Raw genomic sequence first — 25407 nt, forward strand, 5'->3', positions numbered from 1 at the left:
GTCTCCTTGTGCTGGGGATCTGTCTCATTTGCCCTAGTCTCAGGCTTCCTAGCATTTTTGTTGGAAGCAAGCTCTGCTGCAATTTTCTAGACACAAGTTAATAAGGCAGAATAGCATTTTATTACTATGATCATTTTATTGTTCTTTGTGTGATGCTGACCATGAGTTTGAAGTGCTGCATAGAACAAGGCCCACTCATAAAACAGTCTCTAGATCATAACAAGTCTGGTCCCGCAGACGCTCGCCTTCACAAACTGTGCTAGCTTTCTGTAAGAAAATGCTTTGTATGTGGCTCTCTGCAGACAGATGCAGCACTGTTAGGAAAGGAATTTAGAAGGCTTCAGCAGGAGTTTTCTGAAGGTCCTGAGTCATTAATGAGTGTAAGGACCAAAGAAATTTGGCGACCTCTGTGCTCTTGATGCCAGTATGTGCTTTAGAAATCCCACTTAATTCTGCTGGTGGCCTGATCCTGTCTCTGTCAGTGCAGCGACTTTGAGCACATTGGTCTCTGCCCTACCTGTTCTATTTAACCTTGCTAGATTGCCTGTGCTCTGGAGGGTGGCTTCACCACACTGTCCTCCTTGGGGTGAACTACAGTGTGCCCGTAAGTCTTATCTATTGCAAGTCAAGCTAGCAATTCCTTGTATTTGTACTGTAACTCATGCCATGGAAGGTTATACCTCTGAGTATGAATTTGAAAGAGCAAGAAGAAACGTGCCCCGAGTTGTTCACCTAGTTGCTGGCAAGGAAAGAGAGTGCCCTTGCTTGTTCAGGGAGCTCACAGTTGAAACCTGGGTCAGGTGGCACCACCAAAGCCCTTGACTGAAAGCCGGTCAAAGGTGTCAGTTCAGCTGCTGAGCCTAATAAAATCTCTATCATGTATCTCGCCAGGTAGTAGGAAATGCTAATTGCCCTATTCTACAAAGAAGTCTGTTTTAATAATTTTTACAGTTTAAAGGCAATGTTAAGTCATTCTTTCAACTGCCTTGAAAGCATGAGTCTCACGCACAAGACCCATCCTTCTCCCCATTCATCCCTTGGCAGGGTTGAGAAGCTGTGCCACAAGCAGTTCTTGCTGCTGTCATCCAGTTTGGCATGGGGTTTGTGTTGTCACTTACCTCATGCCTCAGGAGTTGGGGGGTTCTTGGCAGGGCTGGGAAGTGTTGCAGACTTGATGCATCTTCAGCCTTCGGCTGTGTCTATGAGCATCTGACTACATGAAACATCGTATGTGTGAGTATCGTGAGTCATAGCTCGTAGTCTAGGCTGAAGGAACTGAGAGCCTAAAGTAGTTGCTTTTCTGTGTTTCCTCTTGAATACAAAGTTGTTTTGTTCTTTATTAAGGTTACATGAAGCTGATTTCCTTTGTCTATATAAATATACACACACTATGATGGCTTTGTTTCCTTCTTCTGTGGTTTCTGTCACCCCTTCCTGAAACTACTGTCTAAGCAAATAGCTCTATGGCAGATACTATGTGCTCAGCATTTCTTCAGAACCTCTGAGGAGTCTTAACTATGAAATTAAGAATGCTTTGATTTCTTAAAATCTAGTTTATGATATTGTGCTATCTAGTGAGTTAGAGGCTTTAAGGTCTCATTAATGAAAATCTCTTATCCTCACTGAAGCCCAGAATGGCATTTATGTTGTTTTTCAGTCTGTGAATCACCCTGTGATGAAATTGGATTGAGACTGCTTCAAAAAGTAACTGGATATTCAAAACTCATATCTCCTGACCCTGTTGCACTCTGCTCTTCTTAGAGGAAAGTAGAAGGAACCAACTAGGGATTGTTTTTCTTTCTTTCCCCCCCCCCCTTTAAAACAGTAATATTTGAAAAACAACGATACTTCATTAGTGTACAGACTGAGTGCCATGGATCATTTCCATCTCAAGCAGTGATTTTCAGACTTGTTTAGAGCTAGAGTGAGTCTGGAAACCTACCAAATTTAGAGACATTGGACCTATTTCCCATTGGATTTTCTTCCATCTGTGCGCAGAAAGTGCAAAATCTACCCAGGAAGAATAGCATAGATTTAAATGACTGCAGAGTGCCAGAGTGAAGAGAATATGGCCCCACATCTCTCTATGCAAGACAAGCAGTTCACAAAATAAGAATTTGATGTGGTTTGTGTTTTGGCTTTGCTAAGCCCAAGGGCCTTGTCATTTTGGTTTGGGAGATTGATGCTTTCTTTACGGCTTTCTACCTCCAGGAATACTTTGGTTTTGTAAGAAAAAAACTTCCAGAGAAGGGAGTTAGTACTGCAGCTGTTGATCAGGGATGTATTAAATGTGTTTTTACTTATAAAAAAAGTAAACGTAATAATGGTTGTTTTCTTCTAATCAGGAGGATTTGTCTTTTCACTCAATCTCCAGCCTCTCAATCATGGTCTCTTTTTTTTCTCTCTTTTTTTTTCCCCTTTAAGTACAATCAACAGTGACAAACTGAGTCTACATCAGCTTGATGTTTATAAAGTGGTCCAATCATAGCTTCACTTCTGGGCAGGAACAAATAAATTCATCAAGCAATTGATGCTTTTGCACTGCTGTTATGATAAATGTTGCCATCCATTATATGAGTAGGCTCAGGCTGCAAGGAGCAGAACTGAACATTGCTGCCTGATAGGAATGACAACAAGACAATATGTGCTGCCTCTTTTTACATTTTGTATTCGTAAACACAGCTCTCCAATTATACTAATTTTGTTTGTTTGAATTAGGCAATAGATTAGGAAATGTTTTCAGTTAACAGTGGAACATAACACACATTAATATTTTGGCAAACATGGCATACTTCTCTGCATTGGACTGCAGTCTTATTTACTTTGAAGTTCCACCAGATGCAGAGCACACTGTGAGAGAGCCACGTGGCTGGCTGGGACCTCTGCTCACTGCAGCATGGAAAGAGATCCTAACCTCACTTACCACATGCATAATGAGCATGGTACACGTGGCATTTGAGAACAACCTGTGTCCCCAACTGCTTCCTCTGGAAAAAAAAAAATGGTACTGATAGCAATACTGAAGGTGCTGGTATATTGTTGTGTTCAGAGGAGGTTATGAGTGGTAGTCTTTAGGAGATTTTCTGTTGTTTTGGCTCTGGACTGGCAGTAATAAGGTAGGAGCTCGCTTTTGTTTGATTTCTGCATTGGACTCTGTTACTTCTCTCCTTTTTTCTTCTGTTGTATTTGTCATAGCCCTTGTGTGATGTGATTACAAAACAAAAGATTCATTAAAGAATGGGAAAACAAGCTAGCGGTTAGCACACTGCCAAATCTAAAGCAAGTCTGACATTATTTAAGACATTCTTCCTTTGAATGCAAGCACTGAAAAAGGACATGCATAGTGTGAATTAGAGGAAATTAATTAATTCAACAGGGAGAGTTCTGTTTCCTCCTTAGAAATTCTAAGCAGCATTTCAGAATTGGATATTGTCTACTAAAATATCTACAAAAAAGTGCACTGTAAAGCTCCGAATAGAAGTAAACATTCAGCATCTGCTTTTTTTTTTGGTCCAGAGTTTGTACACCAAGAAATGTGGTAGCTCTTGACTTTTTTCTGACTTCAGAGTTCTCAGATGCAACCAATGCATGTTTGACAGTTGGAATTTCAAAGTTCAACAAACATGTATTCAACTCATATAAACGGCTGAGGTACAGTTCTTCTAGTGTTTAACCTGTACTCTAGGTTTCTCGATAGCTTGCATGCAGCAGTTGAAGGCAGCACAGAGTCCTGTCTACATCACACAAGCTTTATTCACCATCTCCAAATGGTTGCAGTTCAGATGCTGTGGTGGGGTAGCATTTGTTCTTTTTATTTGGGTGGGAATGACTGGACACGGAGAGAAGCCATGTCCAGTCATCCCTTAATGGATATTACCGGCAAGTGTTTTAGGCCTGTCTGCAGGAAGCTTTTGGGTCAAGAAGTAGTTCTTGGCGTAGTGTCAAACCCTAACTTTCCCTTTCTGTTTGCCTCAGCACCTCTGAGAGGAGTTTGAACATAGGTGATAATCTCATCTATGTAAATAACTGTTGTTGTTTGCAATATTCTTGGCCAAAATGAAGTGCAAACTGAGAAGCTGCACTTGTAGGTGGGAGGCTAAGGGCAGCCTGAAATCCATGTGTGCATGAGAATATTGCTGGGTCTCAGAGGGATCAGCCCACTTTTCTAATCCAGCCAGAATTGGTGGTGACTTGACGAAGGGTAATAAGTGCAAGTTCTCAAACTGAGAGTGTGATCCCTTGCCTTTCCCATATCAGACATTCAGCAATTTATTGGAGTTGGTGGGCAATCTGGTTCATTACACTGCAGGACGAGTCATAGTCACTGAAGCATAAATGGAAAAAACACAATATACAACATCTTGATTAAACACAGAGTATAGTCTACAAGCTGAAAGGAGGAAGACTGGACCCTGCAGTCTACTCTGCAGAGAACAATTGGGCAAGGATTTCTAAATGACATTTACAAACGATGAGAGGAATGCTGTGCTAATAGCATCCAGACAAAAAAAAATGCATTGGAAGATAAGAAGTGGATTTCATTCCTCTTAGCATTTTGTTGTCTGCAGCAAAAGCATTTTGTCTTTGTAGCATTTCTTCCAAGTATTCATCTGCATCCTTATCAAAAACTTAGGCTTTAATCTAGTGGATTTTTGAGTTTCCAAGGGTCCTTTTTTGTGCTTGCAAGTTGAAGGCTGGTTGTGGGCATCATTTACTCTGTTATCCTGCCAGCTACTTCTTTATCTGCTCTAACGCACATAATGAATGTAATTATGTCAGGATAAAGCAACTGCCTGATTTACAGCCTCTGCTAAAGAAACAGTATGAGTCTTCAGGTGCTGTACCAGGCTCACTACCTGCCCTCTGGATGGTATAAACACACAGCTTTCCTTAGCTGGAATTAATGGAAGCAAGCAAGAGAAAGCCTTGGCTGATCTTTCAGATTAGAAAAAAACACATTCTACTTTCATGGACTTCTGGAGAGTGCTGAGATTTTGTAATCACAGCCAGTACAGAAGAGGATTTTCAGACTTCTGGCTATCCCAAATGTCGCAATTGTGGGTTTGGGGGCTTGCAAAGGAACCAAGAACTTCTGTGTGAGTTTCACATCCTCCTTATTCTTCTCTCTCTCCAAACGTGATCAAGGAAAAAGCTTGATCAGGATAAGCACTGAAACTTCAGTAGAGATTTGAAATGACCATATGTGTTCTGTCTAAAAGTCAGATTTACTCTCCCTAGAAATGAAAATAACGTTTCACTGCATTTTTTAAATTGAAAGACATTCTGCTGTTTGATATTCTGGACTCCCAGAAATTCAGCTGTTTTAGGAGACAGAATGTGTTCACTTGAATCATTTGCACCCTTTAGTAGCCCATGTCTTTTGTGCAGTGTTTGTAGAATGCTGCAAACTAACTGGTACATATTGATCTAATTGTTAGTTAACCTCAGGTTGACACATGAAACAAAAAGAAATCTGTTCATCTAAGTTTGAAGGGAATTCTTTTTTCTTGAGCAAATGGTCTGCAGAACCAGTGAGGGACAGCACGCAGTGCCTGGCTGCGAGGTTCTGCATGCATCAAATGGCCAACATCTCTTTTCTTTTCCTTCTTCAGAAACAGATGGATCAGTGCTGAATATCAGTGCTATTCAACCGCAGAGGAAAAGCTTGCAATGATTACAGGCAGAAATAACAGCAGTACAGTGCACCTTGCAGGAGGACTTCATAAAGCTTTCTTGACTAAGATACCAAATAATGTCTCAGAGACTCTGTGTTTCCAGGGAAGGTAATTTAAGTCATTGTGGAAGAAGTGAGTGTGATTTTGTACTTCCTTTTCCATCTTGCATGACTTCTTGTAAACAGACACATCTTAAATACAGATAATTAGGTGGAGAGGGAAGAAAACAGTGTCTCTTTATATACAAGCAATTGCTGTCACGTCTAGGTACTTCTGAGACAGATAACCAGCTTTGTTCTTGAATTGCTATGCAGCTGTGGTTTGCGCTTGCCCTGAAGAGTGCTATTTTACATTTCCCTTCCATAACTTTCAGTAGCAGTACACGGTAGGCTGCTAAGCTGAATCTCCAGGCACGACCTTTGTGTTTGGATGCCTCAGCTTTCAGCTGCTTGCTGTGAGATGGCGTGCCCTCGGTGCCGATGTGCCAGCCCTCCCCTTGCATGGGAAGAGCTGTGAGGGCTCAGCACCTTCTGCAAGTCATGCCTCATGGTGTCTGCATTGGGTGGCAGCAGGTCAAGACCCAGAATTAGGAGGTCTTGTTTGAAGATCTCTGTCTTCCTTCAGCCCCTTGTCCCAGCATGCAGAACTGAGGATAGTGTTCTGAAGGGCAGCTTCCTTCTGCAGCTTTGACTCTTAGCGAGGGACTGTGTTCATTAAGGTTTTGTTACCTTACATTGCTTGCCCCCCTCTTCAAATACAAAATTGTTGTTTTTATAAGGAAGAGACTGCTGTTATGCAGTACAGGACTGATTGCCAGATCTTTAGCTAAGGTAAATATTTGCCTAATATTAGCAGTTTTGGTGAATGGGGGCTGTTTTCCTACATCCTCACCCGAAGTTTTGGGTATATTTTTCTGCTCAATATGTAATTTGTATTTAAGTTTACTGTACAGTGTATTACGGCAGTACCCCTTACATCAGCTAAGCATGTTTATTGTTCACCCAGATGTCTGCTCTGGCCGTTGTTGGCAGTGCATTTAGACAGCCACTCTGGGAACAATCGAACCTTTTCCGTGCAGGAAAACAAGGAACCATACTGCAGCCAGTTGTGAGCTGTTCTACAAAGAGATTCAGGCAGGTAAAGAAAAAGCTGTTTTGAATTTCACACTGATTATAAATGACAAGTTATCAGGGAGCATAAAGAAACAGCTACTGTACATTTCCTAACACCAATACCCTTTGTTAGACTACAGAAAAAAGTAGGCTTTGACTTGAGACTACAGGAGAATTTAAGATGAGAGTCTATAAAGACGGAACGTATTGATCTTCCCTTTATCTTTTCAAAGCATTACTCTTTTGTCAAGGATTCCTATTTTTGTATAACATTATGTCCCTATGTTCTAATATTTTGAGCAGTTCAATGCATTTCTTTTAGGGAAATAGATTAATATTTTCTGTAATTACATTTTTTGGAAATATTACTGAATAATGGAACACACATACAAACAAAAAAGTTATTTTTCAAGTGAGTTGATAAAAATGGGTCAGTTCCTGGCCTGCCATGAAGTACACAGCTTCATGTCCCTCACTAAACATGTATTGATTTTTAAGCATCTTTTTCATGAAGTTCCAAATCAAAGTGGGTTATTTTGGAGTGTGCTGATTCCTATTAAATTTAAAAAGGGGAAACTTCAGTAGGGAGACTGGAGATGTACAAAAAAATGAATCTACACACAACAGATACAAACAGCACAATAACACTATTTGATAGAGAAAATTCTCAGCTACAAAACACTATTTTTCAACATAGTTGTCACAATTAGCTATGCATTTTTGCCAGTGATGAACAAGAACCTGCATGCTGTGCTTGTAAAAATCTGCATGGCCTTCTCTGGAATGTGATTTGTCTTTCACGTCGCTGTCACTACTGCTGAAATGCACCACCACCACCACCTCACTGTGCTCACATCCACTGCTTGGTCTCCATAAATGTTCACTAAGTGCTGATGAATATCTGTGGGTGCCATTTTTTCTGCATGGAGGAATTCAGTGTTGCACTTCTGCTCCATACACACTTCTGTGTCAGATCCCATTCTGTCAGAGTGTCCCTCTGCTGCCGTCTGTCACACAGCAACCAAATGTAAGGGAATATTGATGGGAAGGTTCAGCCTCTGCTGCCATACCCCCAACATCTGCCTCTGATGTCATGAGCCAACATAATAAAGTAGGAGGTATTACTCTAGGAGAAGACCTTTAGAAGCACTTTTGGAGTGACCTACACAATTATTTATTTATTTTGATTGACCAAATGGAGAAACTGGTGAAAAGAAATATCCAGACCCAAAAATAATTGTTCAGGCTTTTCTGTTTCTTTTCATTAAAATAAAATGAAAGTGTTTTAGTGCTTATTTTTAAGAGCAATGAAAAATTCAAAGAGCCATAGCATTGGCTGAAGTCATACAATTTAGTTTTGTTCTCTTTTTCAATTTGGAAAGTGTGAATTTGCCCCCAGATCTGGCAAATCTGAGGTCAGTGTTTTGCATTGTCTGCACAGGTTTTTGCAGCCAGTTCAACTGTTTGTTGTCTGGAATTTCAGTGCTGCTTGAAAATATCAAATATGCTACTGTCTTCATTATTTTGATGGTTAATTCTAAATGGCAGTAGAGCTACTGTGCTGGCATTTCTGTTATGTGCCAATTCTATACCCAACATGTGCCCTCGGAGGAACATATAGCAAGAGAAAAATTCCTGTTTTGTCCTGTCTCCACAATGATCCTTCCTTCAACTTGAATTGATGTGAAAAGGAAATAGATCCTTTTGGTTGCCTTGCTTGAAGGGCTGGAGCACTTTTAGATTTTTGGTGTGATGAGATGCAATCTCTCTGTGTTCAGAGATTGTCCTTCTCCCACGGATGTCATCAGAGTGCTACGTCCTGAACTATTGGAAACTGCCATACCTCCATTTACAGTGCAAAAGATGTTTTAAAAAAGATGTGAACCTTGGGATTTATTTGTGATAATCAATATTAATATTACATTAAGTAAAAAAGAAAAAGTAAGGAAATTAATATGGAGGAGAAAGAGAACTGCATGAAACAAACATTACTAGTTGGGTGTGAAAGAGCGTAGACTCACTAACTGTGATAGAGATTTTCTCTAAAATGAAGGTTTTACATGAGAAAGGTCAGATTTAGTACTGCTTATTCTGTTTTCTTGTTTAAATTCATGCTGATGCTATGCACAATTACTGGCAATGAATTTACACTTTCAGGATAGGGGCTTTTCTCACCAAATCAGGTTTTTGTATCCCGCTCTTCCAATTGCAGTAGTATTACAATGTTACATGGCAGTATTCTCTTAACTAATTTTAGACTGGGCTATTTTAAGAGTAGTCTGATGTATTCATTTATGTCATACATAGAGTGAATGTTATAAAGATGTGCTATTCTTATCACTGCTGCCCATTATTATGTGTTATGTGTCAGATGGAAGCACGTCCCTCTCCCAGCCAAGATCAGGGTGCCGTACTAGAGAAATGTTCCATTTGAGCACTGAGAACAAAAACATTTGGGGAAAATGTCACAGGGGAAAAGGGTGATGTAAGATACAGACCACAGAATTAATCAACAGAATGAATTTGATAGTAATCAGTAGTTGTGCTTGCACCTAGTTAAAACTACCAGTAAGGCATGTTTCTCTAAGTGCTGTTTTTTGCTCCTACTGCCAGCTTAATTTACCAGTTTGTATTGTAAGTCTTCTCTTAATCTCAGTTCCCAAACTCATCTATGTTTGAAATGATACCTTAGCAGCAGGTTTGACCATTCTGAAGGTTTCCTAACTATTATTTCATGAAAGCAACCCTGCAGATTACTTTCTTGGACAAGCAATTAACTCAAATTAGCCAATGATGATACTGTGTTTATAATGGGTTCTGAATCTTTGGGAAGATATATTAGTTTAGGGTCTGTTTTTGTATGGTAGCAAATGTTATCCCTTCTGGAGATATTTTATTCTTCCCATGCTGCTTTGTCACTTTACTTCGGCTCTCACAGGAAAGCAATCCGTGCCAAATCCTCTGTGGCCTTTCTTTGCTTTAAGAAAGAAACTCCCTACTCATGTACTGACCACTAAAGTTCTTAAGAAGGAGAAAAACAGCCTCAGTTGTTTTAGCTAGAGACACATCAGATTAATTTGAGGGTTTATTCACTCGCTTTTATCCTTTGTTTTCTGTCCAGTGTGCCCCAGGCTCCTAGCGGTAAGTTCATTAAATTCCTCTACATTAACCTACCCACTTCTAGTTTCCTCTTGACCTAATCCAATTCATGCTGTGGTTTCTTCTTTCCTGCGTTCAGGAAGTTGCAGTATTTCATTTGACAGACAATTACTGTTTTCAAGAGAATTCCCCTAACCTTTTTGTCAAAAGTTGAATAACCTTTGTCTATCACCCAAATTACCCCTTAGTATTTACTCTGGCAAGGTACCATACTAATTGTATCGAATAAAGCATGCTAACAAGCAGTAAGCTTGCTCAGTGCAACGTCCCTGCTAAGCAGCAGCTGAAACCCCTGTATTTTTAAGCTGATGCAGGTCCCTGCTGAGCTTGGTCAAGGCATGTCCTCCCAGGGGTTGTGTGCCTGAGTGACAAAGGGGAATAACCAGCACCAACAAGAGCACTGCTTGGTGCTGGGCAGCTTGCGCTGCTTGTTGCTCATCTTTGGTTTAGGTAAATCAAAAGCAGCTCAATGGACATTAAAGGATTTAATGTCCTGAAATGTTTTGAGCTGATACAATTGGACACATGTTGAGTACAATGTATGATAAGTAATAGCATAAAGAAAACTACAGGCTTGATCCTTTCCATTTCATTTTTTCTTTATACAGGTGGAACGTGATCTGTCCTTTAGGGCTGGCGTTAATGTCTTTACTTGGGAATACGAAAAAACAGACACAGAATATCTCCTTGTGTTTAGTATAAAAAGCAGTAAGTGTTCTGTGTCTACAATTATATGTCATAATGTAGTGATTAAAGACATATGCAGTCTGAAATGTGTGGCCAGAGGCTTTGAGGCTGCAATTTTACTGTGGAGGGTTTTTGGTGAGAAACACGTTTTCCTTAAAATAAGTAAATATATAAATAAATGAAGCTCTCCAACTTTGTAGCCCACAGCAAGATTAATTAAGAGGAAAAATGCTTAATCTGTCTGCTCTCCATAGAATTAATGAATAATAGAGATCTTCTTCCCAGCATCTACAGCTTAAAGCGTTCTGAGTGTCTATGCATGTCCTGCCTACGTGTCGTTGCTTGCAGCTCCCCACGCTGTGTTTCTCTTCTGATGTCATGTAACAAATCTGCTGGGTTTCCATATTTTTCTGGTTTTGGACTTCAGTTGGTTTTAAGCTGCGTACAGGCTCTAAATCAAATGAGATAAAGATTAATAAAAGCAAATCTGCCACTTCTTTTATGGCAAGCTGTCGCTAATTTTCAGATGGAGAAACTGAAAACTAGAGAAATTGTGTGGTCTAGAATAGGAAAAAGCAACAACCTCAAAAAAAACCCACCTCCAATGCTGTTAAATTAGACTCTGTCCTCTACTGGAAGTATTTGAAAACTGAGTTCTGCTAGATGAGTTTGACTTGTCATCCTACTTCCATCTGGTAAGGGTGCTCAGTGACATAGTATTCAGGATAGAAGTTCACCATGCATCAACTTTTTTTTTTAAAGACTATATTTTTAAGAAATACATTGAAGACTTTAATGCTAGAAATTGTTTGACTTCTTAAGTATACTGAACATCTCTGACAAAGGCAGATAAAAACTGAACTAAATGTTCTTTATTACTCACACATGCATTGTTCCTATGAAAAACATAATACATCAGAGGCAGCAGTGATTCTTCAGATTTGCCCAGTGACAAGCCACTGTATCAGAATGTCAGTGTCAACTTTATTTGCCAAAACATGTTTTCTTTTTTCCAGCTGCCAGTTGTTGTTTCAAAATAAATGGAATCTAAAAATCTCATTATTTTTATTGTTTAAAGCCAGCATTGGGTGCAGCTCTGGGGTCAGATGGCAACAATACTAATTTACCCCTGTGCTGCTGTGCTTAGAATATTCAATCTCTTATGACTTTGACATGATGACTGGCTGTGTTTCTTAATTTTGTTGCGAAGATTTTGCTGGAGGGCCATGCATCTCTTAATAATGTGCATGAAGGCACAGACAAGTAGTAAGTAAATGAATATTGTATGAGGTTCTTTTCCTACATGTGGATCAGCCTGAGTGAAGGTCTGCAGAAGTCCATGAGCCTGCCTCTCATGGCAGGAACGGGACTGTGATGATGATGACCAAATACAAACGTACCCTACTGAGTTCAGTACACGTACAGCAGGAAAATATTCTCACATCTCAGCTGGATCAGACAGGGAGCAATATCCTTCCAGCCAGTGGAGAACTGTGACTTTCAGCAGGAGAACTGTTACCTGAGCAGCAAGGTTCCATCAGGTTGGATGGAGCCCTGGGCAGCCTGATCTAGTGGCTGGCAGCCCTGCCCATGGCAGGGGGTTGGAGCTCGATGATCTTTAAGGTCCCTTCCAACCCAAGCCATCCTATGATTCTATGAAAGCCCACATCTTTTTGCCAGTACTTTCAGTAAATAAACCCTTACCTAAAAATACAGCTATATTAAAAACATGCCTTAATACATAACTTGATCTGGACAGTTTTTTCTGCCTAAGATAATATTCGGTAGAATAGAGTTAGGAGAGCTGGCTGCAAATTCTCTTAGCGTAATGTTGACTGATTTAGAGTAAGGCTGGGAGTGAGACAAATGGGTTCCAAGGAGGAACCATGGATAGAAGTCTGTATCTGTCAACTGTCAAAGATTGATTTGTTTCTGAGATTAGAAACTCCCACTGATTAATCATTTTCATAAAACAGTATTATCAAACAGCAGTAACTCCTTTAAAGGCTATACATAGTATAGGCCAGAGACAGTGACTGCTGCAGAAGGAGCATAGGGAACCAAAGAGAGTACTGGCCACTATGAAAGGCAGAAGTCTCAGAATGCAAACAATGTAGCCTTTAGGTGGGTTTTTGTAAGATTTCTGGCAAATCTTACAAAGCAAGGATGGATTTCAAGGAGTATAACGAGGCAATTACTGCATCTGTAATAACTGGTTATTACATTACATTTATATATCTCTTGCACATTTATTTTCTTTACTAGAACTCTCATAAACATAAAAGCTGTCCTTGAAAACTTCCCAGACTTATTTCTAGTGTGTCTATCTTTATTTTATCATAATATCTCTGAAATCCCTTACAGTAAGGTAGGATGATTACCAAAAACATTACTCTGCAGCCTAAAATCCTAGTGCAGAGGCTGTCAGGCAAGTTCCCACCACCTTCCCTTTTGGAGCCATAGACAGACTGGGCCTTTGCCATTTGTGGAAGAGAGAGGGTCCTGAGGCATTTCTTCTGTTTTATGTGGGATAAATCTAAGACCAGGCAAATAATCTTTGATTGTGGTGAACAACAACAATTCTCTTTTAGCAAACAAGAATTTATTCTGAAATTATGGTAAGAGATAATATAAAATGCATGGAAGACTGTGCAGTTGGACTTGAAAAAGAAGGAGCTGAACTCATTCTCATCAAAATGTTTATAAATTAGAGCTTTGTGAAATGTAAGCCTGTGGATTCAATATTTTAATTTAGTCTTGGCAGTTATTTATATTCTGTTTTTACAATGACAGATTTTTATTTATTTATTTTTAATGCATGTTTGTATAATTGCTCAATTTTATCTGCGTGTTTTGTGGTCATCAACACAATATCACAAGCGTGAAGTCCATGAAGGCAGCAGATCTGCCTGTGATTGTGCTGTGTTTCAATGTTTTTTGCGAAGTAAAATCTGTAGTTTAATACTATATGATGAATATATGGGCAGTGCATTTTCTTATCACATTACAGAGGCTAGAACGCAGCACAGTCTGTACATTTAAAGAACTGCCTCATGCAAGTGGGAATTGCTGCAGTTTTAGAAGGAAGCATCCCAAAATTCCTGTTAGGAAACTTCAGTGTAACTGTAATAAGTTAAGTGAAATGGTGTTGAGGCTCATACTGCCAAAATTAAAAGAATATATGTATCTACATGGTTTCTGAAAAATATGCGGACATTTTAAGCCATCTCATTTGATTTTGCAAACATGAATTTTCAAATCTCTTCTTCTAAAGTCTGATGGAACTATGCAAGGAGGAGACTGCACAAATACTATTGCAGTTATTCAATGTGCAGCAATACCTCTTTGCAGCAGAATGAGGGCCTCAGTTCTGTATGTCTGGGTAATTTAACAGTTTTTAGATTCCCAATGTATTCATTACTGTTTTCTTCTAGATAAATACTACCTAAGACATAAAATATTAGTTTATATTAAAACTCTAGGTGATTGGCTTGTAAGTTCATTTGGGATTTCATTAGCATCAACTACCATTCTCCTAATGTGCGTGAACAGCTACAGCTGGAATCTGTAGTTACAGATCATCACTGGCATCATATTTTGTTCTTTACCTTATTTTCTCATTAAAGCTAGCGTTCAAATACTTTAAACATCAAAGTCTCTCTTCTTCATATTATTCGTTTTTGCAAGTCTCACATCGTGCAGTAGAATGATCAGAAAGGTATTTCTCTTTAGATATGGTAAATCGGTCTTGTTGTATCCTTTTGGAGAAGTGATTGTGAATGATTTTATGATTTTTTCACTTTAATATTTTATTGTTTTGAGTCCAAGCTTTTTAAAATTCAGAAACTTTTAAGCCAGCATTCAATCACCCTTTTCTCGTTTATTTCTACCCAAAAGTAATATCCTTCATTGATCTCCTTCTGGAGACTCTAAAAATCAAATTCTATGGAAAACATCTCAAAATAATTGAAATTCCATTACTCTGAGTATCTGAGTACATATCCACCGCACCTGGAACTGTACACCAGAAGGCATGGTAATTCCAAAGGTTCTGCTATAGATAAGGTATTTTGCAGGAGAGTCTGACATGGTTGTCTTAAATAACTTTTTCTGACCACTTTTGGGGAAGAATTGAAATCTAGTTCCTCTGTACCTGTTGAGGTTAAGATCTTCCCTAGCTCTAAATGAATTTGGGGTCGAGTTATATTGCCGTTACTGGTTCTATACTGTGCTCCGCAGAGAAGACTACAGCTGCAAGACTGATGCTTTACTAAAGGTTCTTTTCAAAATCTTTTAGTTCTTTATTATTTACAGTGAAATTTACTGTCTCTGACCTCAGGAGCTAAGCACAGCAGGACTGTAAATGCAGAAGCAATTGGTTTCCCTCTATACAAACATCTTCATGCCAAGCTGGCATGTATTGCAGTAATCGAGGGTCAACAGAAGCAAAGATAACTGTTGCAAGATCAGCATTCTAGAAGAGCAAGCAGAGTTTCAGAGAGTGAGAGAGACAATAGCAAGGTGGTGGCGGTTGTTTTTCTGCTGTTATCATTGATTATTAGCTTTAACTACTTGACAGTCCAGTAACAGCTCAGGAGTGCCCCAAGGCAATAGACCATCTTTACTAGTGAGGGGAGAAGCCTCTGTCAGATAGCTTTTTTAGAATGTTTTGTTTTGTTTCAGAATCTTTACCTCTGGCTACTTAACATCAGCCAGCTGTTCTTCATCCAGATGCGTATTTTGACTGAGGACAGTGATAACAGAGTATGATCAAGTATAGACTGTCATTCAAATACATACTGTCTTGGTGTTTCTTTCTAGCAGATTCCTATTCATCTTGGTTGGTATGAGTGAAAACATGAGCCCTATGGAGACGAGTAGGAGTAAAAATCAATGAGAGAGAATAATAGCCTAGTGGAGAGAGAGAGCTGGATTTGCAATTCGGAATGGGATCTCAGATTTGCCTCTGGCTTGTTGCATTGATTTGGGGCAAGTTACCAGTGCCTTTCCATGTTTCCCATTTGTAAGATGGGTCAGCAATCAGAGCTAATGAGTATCTTTTCAACAAAAGCATTTTCATTGAAACCCAGATGTTGCATATAATGATTTTGATCTATTTATCTTCTGGCAGTAAGGGCCTTTCTGAGGAAAAATTGGAAACTGACCCTTATGAGCAGGTAACAATGGTTTCAGCTCAATGCTATCTCTGTGAGAATATTTCAAAGCTTTTTGGCTTTGTTCCAATGCAAAAAGAAAACATGTTTTCTGAACTTGAAAGTTTTCCAAAACACTACTGCCATCCTTCAGTCAGCTCTAATAGTATGTTGTTTGTAAATTGCTTTGAGCTCCTTGAATGAGCGGAGATCTATAAGAGCTAGCAATTATTTGAATGGCGTTAGGTAAGCTTGCAGCCATGTAAGTATATTCGCGTGTACTTCTGTATATGCTGTAGGCTATTTTAAGTGACCATTTAAAAACATTTGCTTAGTGAAAAAGAACTTTGACTCAAGTCACATCAGAAATAAAATTCTGTCTTTGAAAGAGCCCACTTAAAACTGCAGTGATGTGAAAGAAAACATCAACCTGTAAACTCTTTGTGATAGTGGAAAGTGCTTTTCAGCTCTTGGGATGAACTACGAGCAGATGAGTTGGAATCCAAACCGAATTCTTCTGGGCAGCTTGTGAACTTTTATAATCTAAAACTGAGCTAACAGACTCTTAACCATATCAAGACCAGCAGGTGTTGCTATAATATATTAAATGCTGTGGAGGTACCTAACAAGCTGCACTTAAGCATTAGTACAATAAGTATTCAAATTGGTATTTTCCAGGAAAGTGTAATGCTATGACATACTCGCAATAAGAGTAGTATTACAATTATCAAAACAGTAGAAAATTGCAGGTTCTGCTACTTCTACTACTTCTGCTGAGCTGACTGAGTTTTAGTACGGCTTCGGGGAAAGAATGTCTGACCTTGCATTTAGATACGGAGACTTCAGTGTATTGAAGAGTACAGAACTGTAGAAAGTAACCATCCTGTACAGACCTTCATAGAGACATAGCTACTTGTGAGAAATGTTGCTGCGGATACTCTAAGTGGGATGGTGTACAAGGAGGACCACTGTGAGCGTGAATGCAAAAGCTGCCAGTTTGAAAGGGCTCAACTACCTTGTGACCACAGGTGCCAAGCTAAGTGATCTGGATAGTTCTTCCTCAGTTGCTGTACGTGTGTTTAACGGTAAGGGCCTAGGCTACTTTTCTCCACTTCTTTATGATTGGCAAGAACTTCTTTTGCATGTGGAAGTGGTCCCAGACACTTCGCTTCCAGGTAGGATCACAAGCCAAGGTTGCACTTAGGCTGCTGGGAAACCCATGGAGCTGAGTGCATTAGCAGCTCTCCCTCTTGCTGGAAGCATGTCAGCTTGATTCAGTTCATTTCCAGCCACGAGACAGGTGGGTCGTCATCTAAACTACGGGGGTGCAGCCATAGGCAAAAGAAGACTTGGTCCTGTACTTTCCCAGGAGCTGCCTGTAGTGATGCTTGGGTTGGATACTAGCCCTTTAGGTGGACAGCACAAAGAAAATGGCCACTGGTGGAGAAAACCACGCAGCGCCCGTGGCTCACTCACCCATCCATCGCGCGGAAAGCCAGCGGCGGGGGAGCAGCGGGCAAGGCGGGGCGGCGCGGCCACGGCACGGCGGCTCCACCGTGTGCATGTAGATGAGATCCCCCGGAGCACGTCACTCCGCACCGGCGCTCTGCGTTTGGGGCGGCGGAGAGCGAGGGCGGGCGAGCGGGAGCCGCCGGCGGAGGAGAAGAGAGAAGAGGAGAGGAGAGGAGGCGGCGGCTCGGCAGCGGGCAGCCAGCAACGGCTCCGCGGCGCCCCCGATGCCGCCCAGCCCAACGCCGCGCGGGCCCCGCGGGGCGAAGGCGGGCGCCGGCGGGCGGGGAGAGGCGCGGTGGTGCTGAAGGACAGCTCCGCTCACATCCGCGCCCCGCCGCGCCCCGGCGCCGGGTGGCCGCGAGGCCGCCGCGCCTTGATGTGCCCCCAGCGCCCGCGGCTCCCATGGCGGTGGCACGGAAAATCAAAACTTTGTTGACGGTCAACATCTTGGTCTTCGTGGGGATCATCCTCTTCTCCGTCTACTGCAGGATCCAGGATCGTTCCCAGGAGCTGGTGCAGATTGTCCGGAGCGCGGACCGCCGTGTCAGGAGCCGAGGAGCCAAGGTGGGCAGCCTGGCTGACAGGGAGTCCATCCTGCAGCGCCTGGACCACCTGGAGGAAGTGGTCTACAACCAGCTAAATGGTACGGAGGGCTGGGGGGGAGCGCAGTGCTGGTCCCGTGGTGACCAGCTCTCCTAGGAGGGTGCTATAGGCTGGGAAAAGAACTCAAAGTGCCTGCTTGCTGGGGAGGGAAACTCTGCACCAAAGCACTGCCCTGCAGCCAAAGATGCAGGGAAAGTGGTAGCTGCAGGGGTTTGTTGGAGGGGTGTGTGAAGGCAGCCCCTCAAACTCTTGAGTCGAAGTCAGGACTTTTGAAATAGAAAGTTAAGGAGGCTGCAGAGTTCATGGGTGTAAGGATCGATGGAAGTGCCGATAAACTGTACCGTGTTTTACAGTTTCCCTGAATATATTAACTCTGTGTGGGTATGTGTTTTTATGGCAGATACACTTCAAGTTTTTAGCTGGAAGTTGCATGTTTGGTCTCCAAATTACTTAAAAAGCACTCTACCGAGTTCTTATGCTGTGTACTTTTAGTAGTCATTTTAAGCATTGCTCCCATATGTTTCTTTAATGACTTTGCCATTTAAATTTAATACTATCTTTGGTGAGGAAAGGAAGCATCCACTAATTCCTTTTGTTACATTCAGTTTTAATTCGCTAGCCTTGAAAAATCTTGTTAGCTAAGCAAAGTACCCTTCCATGGTAGTTAGAACAGGCTAAGCCATACCAGTTGCCAAGGGACAAATAACGTTTCATATAGAAACTAATTCTTTCAAAGAAGCGTGTTTGTATTTGCATAGATTCGTAAAGTTCTAAATGTGAAACATCAAAGAAATAAGTAGGTGATTAAATACATCCATGCTTTCTACAAGAAGCTGGAGGAGCAAACTTTTACAAGACATTTTAATACGAATGTAACATTCAGTGTTGAGCACCAAATAAAACTTGCAGTGTAAATATTTTTAACGATACCAAATGTGCTTCTAGGCTGCTTCTGAAAATCTTACTCATAATATTGATTTAACAAAGGCTACTGCAGTCTCAAAATGCAGACAAATAGGAGGATTAGTGTAAAGTATATATACTGTTACTACTTTCTGAATGAATGACCCTGTAAATCCAAGTAAGTTAGATGGTTACAGTAACACATCGTTTATGTCAGTGACTGTTACAGAACAGGCATCCTCTTACACTTTCACATGCACATTCACATGTATAAAAAGAGAAGAGAGAACAGGAATGTGGAGTGGTGGGTGCTAGTCACAAAAGTATGCGTTCATGCATTAGAGGAACAGAATCAACAGAAGGAGTCAGCAGCTGTATTTTCTAATGATAATTTGGAGAAGTTTTGAAGAATGTAAGATTTAAGAGGGAAATCCTCCTCCCAAATTAAATATATCCATCACAGCTCAACTGAACGATTTATTTTTCCTCTGAGTTATTTTGTTCTTGGTGGTGTACACTAGCGAGATTTTAGGTAGGATTTTACCAGCTCTGGGTTCATCTCAACATAGCATCCCCTGGAGGATCAGCAGGAGTCCATTATGTTCTAGGCAGGCATCATTGCTTGTAATGACTGTGGCTTCAGAGTAAACAGGAAGTTCTCCGTAAGCTATCTCTCTGTTTTGGTGCCTTTTTTCTTTTTTGTCTTTAATCTTGTTTATTGGATAAGGAAATTCAAAGTACAATTACTTTAATTAAAATGTTACGTTGCTCCTTCAGGTTATAATAAACACTGTAGGCAGTTTCTTTTTCTTGAAAGTTCTTGCACAGAAAAATACAGAAAGTTAAACAAGCTGAGCTGTTCAGATTTCCTGTCCATTTCCCTTCAGTCTCCCTCTGATGTGGTTTTTGTTTTTTACACAGCAATTTATTAATGCAGATGAACTATTTGGTCATCACTGTGAAAAGGTACTTTCTCAGTTTCATCTTTTATTTAATTATTTATTTTTCCATCTGATGGTAACATCTCCCCAAATTCCTTAAAATTAGCAGATAGTCCACTGAAATCATCAGAGTTGCATCAATGTAAGTGAAATCAGGATTAAGCATCTGTGTTTGGGTTTAGCTCCTTGGTGTTGATTTGTAATACCATGACTCATTATTTAATGGGCATAATGCTGCTCTGGAAGCATTGAAATTCAAGGGAGTCTGTCTGTGACAGTACTGTACTGTGTCTTACTGAAACCTGGTGTTACACAAATGCTTAGAGCTGTGCCGTTTCAGCTCAGTGTCGAGCAGGGTTTCTCAGATGTTATCTTGTACAGTACTTCCTTGCAAGTTAGAGAGCCATCTGATGCCTTCTTGAATGTTACTTCTTAATGAGTGGGTCAAAGAAACTTTTATTGGGGGAGACAGATATGGATAGGCAGATTTTATTCATAAGGAATACGAATTCCTTGTGTACTCACGAGGAACTCCTGCAAGCACCACGAGTTTGAGTCAAGTCCAGTGATTTTGTTATGATAGGTCTGTCCAGATCACAATTCCATTTTTTTTACTCTTCATTCTTTCTGTTTTGAGGTCAGCAAATGTGCAGCCAAATATTAAGTATCCTCCATTTTTGGTAATCAGGTCTTAGTGTTCATTTAATTGTTTTCTTCTATTTGTCTAAATCCTAAACTGGTAAGACCTTACCTGGATTTTCCAGAGACTCTGTTGAAGTTCCAATATAATAGAAAAACACTTCTGTGAGAGGCCAGCCCTGCAGATGCAACAATACAGAATTTTGTTTCTGTCTTGCTTACTTGCTTTCATGGAGTCAAAGAAACATCATTTGAAAGTGCACTTTTCTGCAAGGAAAAATGAGCACAAGCAGTAATGCTGAAAGAGCATCAGGAAGCAACCCGAAACTGATCACTAGAGAACTCATTAACTTCGCAGTCTGCATAAACTGAGTAAAAACTGTGCATACAATGCCTGTGGAGGTGTGTGTGTAGAACACAGAGGACCATGTACAAAAGCAAGTAGAAAGCTGGTCCTTGCAATTATCTTTGGCAGAACAAGAATTTGTAGAATGGGAGTGAATAGGAATTGCTGTGAATCCCTGCAGAGCCATGCAGACGTACACTCAAACAATAGTTTTCAGTTGGCTCATGCTTTGGTTTTCCATTAACTTAAAAAAAAAAAAAATCATATTATGAAAGCCTTGTTTGTGCTCAGCTGTTGCTGTTTGGTGGAAGTAAATGACTGGAGCGAGCAATGGGAAAGGAAAGCAGTGAAATGCGTCTGGAATTTGCTTGGTCAAACTTTATGTTTGACTTTGGATATAACATCCATTTTGAAAAAACGAGGTATTCTAGCTGTAGTTCTTCAATCCATGTATTTTTAATTTTTTTCTATGTAATTTCTACTGATGAGTGTCATATATTGTCAGTCAACAGAGAACTAAAGCCAGGTAGACTTAGTAATAATTCTTGAAATGACATGACACTTTGGTATTTTGTTCCTTTGCCTTTATTTATTTATTTATTTATTTATTTATTTATTTTGCTTGGGGGAAAAAAATCCAACAAGATTTAATTGGCTGTTTTTTCCCCTAACCGTTTTTGCATCTAAGTCTGTTGCTAATGATTTATCATAGAAGATAAAGAATTTTTGATGCTCCAACTACATCGTAACCTTTCATGCCAAAAGCAATTGAAGGGTCAGACTACAATTTCACTGTAATTGCCTTTTTCCCTTTTCACTGTCTCTTTCCAGTAATCCACAACAATCAATATAGCATGTAATTAAATTTCGTTCAATCTGCAAAGATTAAGAGAGTTTTCATCTTCTCATTATGTATGCTCACATCATGTCTTCCTACCCACGTCTTCTACATTAGACCTCTTCAACCTGTTCTGTTGCAGATGTGGAGGAATATGTTTGGAGTATTCCCTTGAATTTCACAGATTACCATTCTTTACACACCATAATTTGATTTTGCTCTCTTTAGGAAGATTAAATACAACAGCAATTTCCAGTTAGATAAATGGGTTTTATATTGCATATGCATTTCATTGAGGGGGCTGAGAAAAAAAAAGTGGACAATTCACGTAATTGCAGCATACAGGCTTAAAATGATGGAAGTAGCAGGTCCTAGGTATGGAGGACTCATTCAACAAGACTGACTCCTGATTTTTAGAGTGTACTGGAAGCAAAGTGATTGCATTTAAAATTCAGCCTGGCAATCTGCATACTTAAAAGGTACAGTAGTATTTTTAAAAAGACTATTTACCCTTCACAGGCTTGAGGCTGGTTGAAAATGGTTCCAGATTTCTGTATTAAAAGTAAGAGCTGGGAACTGGCTGCAGTTGAATCATGCAAATGTCCACATCAGATTTCTCAAAAAGAAGCATTTATAACTGACTACTTGCAGCTGAAGAGTAATTCCTTTGCTGAAAAGAGAGGGAAAGCCATGTATGCTTGGGGATAGATGAAGTGTGACTGCCAACCTTGCATTAATGAAAGGACACCTTCTCTTACCCACGCACAAGTTCTCGTAAGTGCTTAATTTGATTATGATCCACTGCTAACATGCATCTGACAAAATTTACACATAGTTATTTCCACACTTGTTTGTGTGGAATAATCACTTGTAATACATCAGATAAAAACAGTGTTTACAGGTGTGGAAGGAAGATCTTTGGCTGATATGGTGGTTTTGTTGCCATTTAGAAGTCATTCAAGACATTCTTGTTCAGTTTCTTTCTATTTCTTTGTAGATGTAGCTGGAGTTGGAAAAGCAACTATGGGGCTGTCACTTTTGTAGTCAAGAACTGCAGTATAGTTGCTGCACATATAGAAACAAGAGACATTTTCACAGGATTAGAAAACCTGGCTTAACTTAAAAGCCTTAATAGGGGAGGTGGGGCTGTTTTTGAGTATTTGTCATTTGTTTTCTTAAAGTAAGTAAGGGCAGGTAGTAGCTAAACCAAGAGCATCATTTAAAAATGCAGTTCCAGGCACTGAGTGCATGGCTGTTCTCCAAGGAAATAATAAGATTTATGAAAGGAAGGAAAAGAAATGAGTCATGTTTAACAAATCTTTCTTTTATTAATGCCCCTCTCTAACCTTACTAATGGGTACTCAGTCTCTCCTTGCTCAGTGTACTTGGCACACTTTTTTGTTATTGTTATTATTTGTGGGGTTTCACTTGAGAATCATTTCCTTTACTTATTTTAAACTAACAAACCAAAAGGGGGAAAAGAAGAAAAAAGATTGTGCAATGTTCTGGATAACAGGAAGGAAGAAAGTCAATGACAGCTGAGCAGCTTCCGACTTGGTTGTAATTCTATTGATCAAAACTGTCCTCTGAAATGAGAGAATTTCAGCTTTTGAGAATGAAAACCAGAGAACCCCCCACTGACCCAAAGTCATCTCCTGAGAGCATGGAGCTACAATCACAGAGTCTTAATATGATGTGTAGAAGACATCTCTCTGGTTTTCCTAAAACCTATAGCTGTAGTGCCATGCAAATGTGTATGAATATCTGAAAGTCACATGAATAGAGGCAAAACATGTTTTATGGCAAAATGGCTTTTTTTTCCTTGGCATACATGAAAAAAAAATGCAGCAGCACTTTTTATGAGAAATCCAATGGATCATCCATCCAGAGGAGCTCTCACACAAGCTTCCTACCCCTCCTACTGCATTTCTCAGACCCTTTTGTTTCTGAATAATTCTATGCATCTGTTGTCAAGACAAGGATGAGCCTGAGGTCGTGAATTTGTATCCTCAGCAAGTGGAGTCCTGAGGGAAACACTGCAGGAGAAAAGGCCCTGCTTGGAGAATCTCTGACAAATGGCAAAAGACCTAATACATGTTGTTCTTCAAGTACGTCCTTCATTCCTGGCTTTGGAGGAGAGTCCAAGGGTAGCTGTGGGAGAGATAGACCTGATTCTGCTTTGTCATCATGAGCAGTATGGACAGTTTTCTCAAGGGGTTAAGAGAGATGTCTAAGGAAATGAGCAGAACAGCTGTAGCAAAGATGAGAATATAGATTTCTGAGGAATTTAAGCCTTTAACCACCTCCTGTGGAGCCTTTTTCTAGAAGCCCTTTCATTTGCCACTGGTCTGATTTATACTTCTAATATTTGAGCTGTGATTTGCATGTCAGTCAGAGAGAATGGGTAATTATTAAGAAAACTAAATGGAAAAAAAAAGAAAGAGATTTTTGAAACAGCTTCTGTAAGCATTGCTACTTAAAAAAATGGGTCTGTGAGGCAGAGGTATTGGTACCAGAGAGCTGGAGAACTATCTATTTCATCGTATCATTTGGAAATCATATCTAAATAACTGAACTCAGTGAATGAAAGATGCCCAAAATATGAAGGAGCAGGTTGAGCCTCTAGGATTCTTTAGAGAATTTGCTTCTACCTTATCCTCTAGGGTTAAATGTTAGAGTAGATGTGTAGGAGCCTGCTGCAATGCCAGTGTCTCCCTTGGATTGAATACCCACTGCAAAATAGCATAGCACTGGGATAAGCCATGCTATCATCCCACAGCTCCCTGACACCTCTTTCCTCTCTGCAAGCCTAAAGCATGCCTGTGAGAAGGAAGGTGCTAGTGGAAAGCCTTTGTTCTGTCTGTGTCACCCGACTCCACTCTAGCAAGAAAATTCTTTGGCTGTGCAAACTACCAACATTCCCTCTTCAGTTAGCTGCAGCAGGAGGGAGTGGAGGAGATCTGAGCCTATGTAGGAAAAAGCAGCTGTGGAACTTAATTATCTACCTTTTGCTTATGTTTCAGAGTTCCTTGTACAGGCAATCCAGTTGTCTTTGCTGGAGTACTCATGAGAATCAGTGCTCACCATTGTAAGAGCCACACACTTTATAAGGGATGACTCAAACCAGGTTTGCTGGAGTCACATTTGAATCACCGGTACATGCAGCATGAAAGCTCTCCCAGCTAGGCTTTTATGTCTGATAAACTGATCAGGGAAGAAAATGGATCCTTCCAGGTCTTTCTCTTCTGTGAAATTCTTCAAATATTCAGATAATATGGAATGCAAGTGCTACCTACACAGGTTCATGCTGGGCTGTGTCAGACTATGCAGAGATATCTGTGAGGGGTTTTCTCTTGTAGGCTGGTCTCTGTGGAATCATCAGAGAGTTGCTGAGTTTTGTTCCTGAAAAAAAATGCATCAGTAATACAGCCAGCAGTTGTGCTCATTTTAATCCAGTAAGGTATAAAACCCAATACTGTTTTCTAAGCAAATCACAGATTCTGCCATCCCCTGTTCTGCTGTCAGCTGTGTTGTGTGGACACTGACAGGTATCACTGGTTGGATGGCATCACATGCTCAAATAGCTTTTGTGCCTGCAGCTGTGAACCCAGTGCTACTCAGTTCACTCATGCAGTTACTCTCCTGCAGTCAGTTACCCAAATTCACCCGTGCTTTTGATCCAGAAGCATCAGGGCTGCCAGTAGTTAGAAGCATAGTAACTCCATTAGCGAATTTGGCCAAATAAAGGTATTTCTGCCACAGGATGAACTTTATTGGTTAGTTACGATGAAGTCTGCGTATAAAGGATGACTTCCTGCTGTGTCCCTGTATTATTTTAT

General features: G+C 40.3%; 1 protein-coding gene across 5 annotated transcripts in view; it reads left to right on the forward strand.

Moving 5' to 3' along the window:
* Positions 1-25407, forward strand: part of GALNT9 (polypeptide N-acetylgalactosaminyltransferase 9) — a 375903-nt gene that overhangs the window by 231111 nt on the left and 119385 nt on the right. Inside the window, exon 2 of one of the 5 annotated variants that reach the window (XM_021412963.1) lies at positions 17787-17941. The exons of 3 other annotated variants lie outside the window; for them this stretch is intronic. Coding sequence is in view for 1 of the 2 variants with exons in the window: in XM_021412959.1 (XP_021268634.1) it covers positions 17701-17941 (241 nt within the window). In the remaining variant the exon portion in view is untranslated. Of the gene's footprint in view, positions 1-17674; positions 17942-25407 lie in introns of those variants that run through there. One more of the 5 variants, XM_021412959.1, reaches the window with a different exon arrangement.

The sequence above is a fragment of the Numida meleagris genome, chromosome 14, assembly GCF_002078875.1.
Source record: "Numida meleagris isolate 19003 breed g44 Domestic line chromosome 14, NumMel1.0, whole genome shotgun sequence".
NCBI lineage: Eukaryota > Metazoa > Chordata > Aves > Galliformes > Numididae > Numida > Numida meleagris.